This window comes from Ceratina calcarata, unplaced genomic scaffold, assembly GCF_001652005.2.
Source record: "Ceratina calcarata isolate Rehan_Ccalc_2016 unplaced genomic scaffold, ASM165200v1 scaffold581.2, whole genome shotgun sequence".
NCBI lineage: Eukaryota > Metazoa > Arthropoda > Insecta > Hymenoptera > Apidae > Ceratina > Ceratina calcarata.
The window spans coordinates 9,750-14,899 of record NW_017177029.1 but is presented as its reverse complement, the minus strand read 5'-3'; the positions used below and the strand labels follow the sequence as shown (position 1 = coordinate 14,899).

Below are 5,150 nucleotides of genomic sequence, written 5' to 3'. Positions count from 1 at the left end.
ATTATAGCATCCATCGAATTGAGTAGATGATAAATCATTAAGTAGTATGAAATATCGAAAATTTGACATGATTCGAAACGCAATAAGTCTGTTCATAGCTTCATGTTTCATGGTTATTAAAATTCGAATGCTTTGTCACTGCATTAATTTAACTCCTGGTGCAATCTTAATTCCTGATTGATACCGTCGATCCTGAGGTAACAGTACAGAGCCTCGACTGCATACCGTAGCGAGTATCTATCTTCAATCTACTTAGTCACGTCGAACGAATTCCATGCCAATCTTAATTAATAGTTCGCATCGACGCCCAACGTCTCACTCGCGGGTTTTCAAACGAACCGCGCAATTAAATCCTTCAAATCCTAACGGAATCCACACACACACAGACTTGCAAACCATCCACACATATTCTATAAAATAAAAAACTATCAAAAATTCTACTAATTTTGTTTTTATTTTTGTTAGAGAAAAATGTTTGCATGGAATTTGGTGCTTACCTGGCCGACGTGAAGCGCCACTAGGGCCGAGCAGAGTACCGACACAACCGCACTGGCGAACGCGTGAATATTGGTCCTTCTCACTGGCATTTCGAACGGTAGATGATGCGTGCCGCACTAAAAAACTGGCTGTTGCGTTTTCTCGACTGGAACCTTTGCCCAGTAGAAAGCTCACGTCACATTTTCATTAGACCCCGAGAACAGTATCATCGTAGTAACCTCGGATCGAATAAGAACGTCTAAACACGCGGATGTTCCGTGGGTCGCGCGCGGTACTCTCGTGGTCTCTCGGAAACTCGATGGAGTCGAATGTTCCACTGGCGCAGTAATGACTGTTCCTCCTGAGCTGCCCCCAGGGACGCTCAGGTGTTCTGCGTTTTTGGTGGGGGAGAGATCGGGCCGCGGCCATTCCCTTCTCATCCGATGTGTTCTATCTATGCTATCCACGCGTTCAAGTCCCCAGAACCAACCATCTCCAGCCGGAGCTTCTCGTGGTTCGTGCCTGAGGTCAGCACTCTACACGACGTCCGTCGATAAGCCAGTCGCTCGCCTTACCAACGGTTGCTAACAGTAGAAGACTTTGGTTCATGTCATGGCTAACTACATTTGGGAATCGAAAGGAAGCATAAGTAGGGATGAGTGGACGATGAATGAGCATGTGTGTGCGTGTTGTATGGACTGGAGAGTCACTGTGGTTGTTGCATGAGATGGAAGGAGAGGCTAGAGTAGAGGAGATGGGGAGCCAGTGTGGGGAACTGGCCATGTTTAGTATGCGATGTGTGTATGTATACACACAGTATTCATAGTCGTTGCTCATTCTTCAGATCCTTTGCTATCCCTGCCTATCTCATATTTCCAGTCTTGTACAAAAAACAGGGATTTAAGCAAATGCTTAAGGCGAACTTAAATATAAGCAACAACTTTGAATACCTAATTATAGTGCCCTCAAAATGTGGATCAGTGGGCCACTAGCAATGGCTAGAACTGCTAATTATGGATCATGATGGTTTCTCTCAGAATCACATTGACCCAGGACATAAAAAGCAGTAGATGATAAGCAAGTGGCTAATTTTAGCATAATTACCGAAAATTAATACTAATTTTCTGTTGAAAAACCAATCTGTACATTCGTTTAACGTTTCGAATTTAAATAAAAGTCTGCAGTCTGATAAAAAAAAGGAGTAGCATCGGAATCAGAGCCTCTCGCGTTAATCGATATCCTAAATTAATATGGAGAGCGAGTGGATGCTGATTTCCTGGTCTGACGAACCACTCGACTGGGTCCGGGTTTTCCGCGGCCGGCTGCATAAAAGAATTAATGCAGCGACCCAGTTACTCGATTCCTCGGCGTTGCACTTACCGAGCTTTTGTGCCCGGCTATGGAGATCGTACTTTGAAATCTTGCGGCAGATAGAATTCCTATTGTTCTCTACCGGTGGAACGGGGACGTGGCGCGTGTCAGCAACCTGCAAAATAAAACTCCCTTTCAAACAACATTTTCTTTCACTCCGCTACGTCTCACCCTTCCCCCTTCGCGAGATTAAGAGTTGCAGATTTTTTAATTGGCGCGTCGAAGATTGAAATTTAATCCTTAATTGGTCGGATTTTAATTGAAAATTTAATCAACTATTTGCAAGCCTGAGGTCAAAGGGTCATAGCAATTATTATAGCAATATATATTAAATCCACAGTCTATNATTAAAAATCTGTGCAGTTGGACTGTATTCCTTAAAAGAAAATACGATTCTCCATGAAAATCCTTAAATTCTAATAATTAGCCTAAGACAAAGAAGCATTTTCAGATGTCCCCTGCGGAATTCTCCGGCGAGTAGCAAAAACCGAGTGTCCCATTACCGAATCTTTTTGATGTCCGATGCCAATGAACCGGAGGAGGCCGAGATACAGAATCACGTCGCAGCCTGACGTTTCATTTTCGGTCAGCAGGTGGAGCGTGTTTGACGCGCATCGAACGGGGACGACGTCGGGCTGTACAAACACCGGGCGGGTGCCGGGGTTCGTTTTTCTCCCCTCGCCGCTGGCCGAGGCCACTCAGGAAGGGATGATAAGGACGACGCAGACGCGGACCGTATCGACCGGCTAACCCTCCGGGTAACACCCTCGCGATCCTCGGCCGAGGCTCACTGCTTCACTGGCAAACTAGTGGGTAGTACACGCACGCGACACAGGTGAGTACATCCGAACGCACTTGCGTTTTAAAAAAAAAAAAATAATAATAGAGAAACGTGTAATCCGAACGAGCAAGTTGAGGAATAGTACAAGTGAGGACAGTTTCGTTACAAGTGACTCGGTCGATTGGTTCCTGAAGTTCCAGAACTGGTGTTCGGTTTGGTGCTCGTTGGTACCCTTAGCCGGGACGTGGGTCGGAACCTGGGGCAACAGAATTGATTTTTACGCAATTCATATTTCATCCACATTTTTTTTTTTTATACACTATCTTAAATCGATTGCTCACAGTGTCTAATAAGTATTTGATGTCACTTGTTGGGATTCAGGTGTAAATTAAATTTTAATCGGTTTTCTTCATCAGGAAGTGAAGTAACGATTTTTTGTTAACATGTTTCGTTCGAATTTGCGCGGGAGGCTGCAGGCTTTAGTGTTTTGATCGATGACCGGGTATGTGGTACTAACCGGATTAATGTGAGTGATTCTACGCGTGGACTCATGCTACTTTCACGTGACGTCTCTTCCTTGTCTGTCATTTTCAATTAAATTTCGTTGTGTTCTGACCCCGTCTCATTAATTATAAAAATTCTATTAATGATTCATAGTTAAGACTGAGACTGTCACTCATAGAATTTATGTCATTTATATTTGTTATACTAAATGGAAATAATTTATGATTTAATTCAATAATGAAAATTAAATATTTTTAGTTAAGGGTTGATTTTTTTTAGAACAAAATTCTTGCATGATTAAAGATTGATTTATTAATTGAAGGTATTTATTATTTATTATTATAAATTATTAACATATTCATTTCTTCATTTTTTGAGATATGAAACTGTGTCGATGATTTTTCGGTTTTAATTTTTGTATGAAATTGCTTTTTTTATTTTCGTGGAAGCACGTTTTTGTGCGCAGCTTTCGGCGGTGAATGCGCCTGCCCTGTCCTAGTCTAGGGACTCTTCCATCATCGATTATTACTAGAGCGATGTTAAACCCTGTAGAGAATGAACTGTAGATTTTTAAATCGATGATTGATGAGAATTGTTGAATTTCTTAGGAATTTGTTTTAAGGGTTGATGTATGTAGGGCAAATTGTTCAGGTTGAAGAATTGATCGAGTTTCTTTAAACTTTACACTCGGTGGGTTTCAACAGGAGGGTGCGCCGTGAAATCTATTGATTCAAAAGTTTGTCCCTTCATCCCGAGGGGTGTATGTGGGTTTCGATTCAAAACACCATTAGTAGTAGTAGTCGTAATTGTGTATCGACGTTCTCGTATAAGTAGGGACATTTCATCCCCTAAATATAAAAATACAAATTCACAATTGATTTCATTTTGGGGAAAGAATTTCATCCCCTAAATACAAAAACACAAATTGTGTTCTGTATTTAATTNATTAAATTATCTACTTGCTACATATATATATATTTATTCTGTTTTGCAGATTTCAACTTGGATTGTTTAGTTTCTCCTTCCTCACCTCTCTTATTTCATCCTTTCCTTTCGGATTACCTTACGTTGAAGCATTATTCCGCTGAGTACGAACAGAAGCCGAATCGGTGTAACGCTAGAAGAGCGAAGATAGCCGAGAACAATCCCGGATCCTGCGTTCCCGGAACCCCTGCCCGCCCGGAGGACCACTGGAATCCTGTGGTTCTCGCCGAGGGGACGAAGTCCGTCGTTAAACCAGCAAGATTACCGGCCGCGGCGGTTGCGCCAAATACTGTGGCACAGCCCCTTCACCCGGCAACATTTCATTCTCCAGCTTTCGACAGTCCTTCACTTCAAATGTTAACTACCTGAAACGGAGGTGAGTCAGAGGACAAGAGAACGCGACGTCTAAGTCCGTTTGCATGATACTGCATTTCTATAAGTGTTTTATCAATATTAATAGTGTTTCGGATTATAATTATTCAGGTAAATGTTCTGGTTTCTGTTCATACTTTACTAATTTCTATGGCAAAGTACAAAAGATACACTGGCAAACAGCTCGAGAGTCTCGTTGTGACTAAGCCACTTGATTTGACTTGAACAGACACTTAGGATTAGGGACAACAGGCTCAAATAATACTAGTTTAAGTACCTAAGATAGGCGACGAGGTATAAGCAGTTCAGTAAACAGCAGGGCTATTGTCCCTTGAAGGCAATAAGAGACATAATCTCAAGCTGCTGTACCGACGACCCAAAGTATAAACGACTACCTGATTTCTTTTATGACCTCGTCTTACCTGTGAGAGTACGAGGGATCCATATCCAAGCTGCCTAAAAACGAGTGACCTATTCATTCTCAAGTACCCTAAGTTTGACATTGTAATTGTGAGGGACAGCATTCTTCAGTCGTTGTGTTTGGTCAATGTACCTGTTTGACACTTGTTTCTGTGTCTGCATCCACAGAAGATATCTATTTCAAGTACCTGACCATTCCTTAGGTCACGCAAAGGATCCATGACCAAGCAAACCTTAAGCC

At 42.1% G+C, this 5,150-nt stretch overlaps 1 protein-coding gene across 1 annotated transcript in view; it reads right to left on the bottom strand.

Annotated features, from left to right (window-relative positions):
• The window catches only part of LOC108629702 (uncharacterized), an 18,723-nt gene extending 17,879 nt beyond the window's left edge, over nt 1-844 (bottom strand). The window contains exon 1 of the mRNA XM_018032535.2: nt 498-844. Coding sequence (XP_017888024.1) covers nt 498-587 — 90 coding nt within the window. The 5' untranslated portion in view covers nt 588-844. The remainder of the gene's footprint in view (nt 1-497) is intronic.
• Nucleotides 845-5,150: the final 4,306 nt, after the last annotated feature.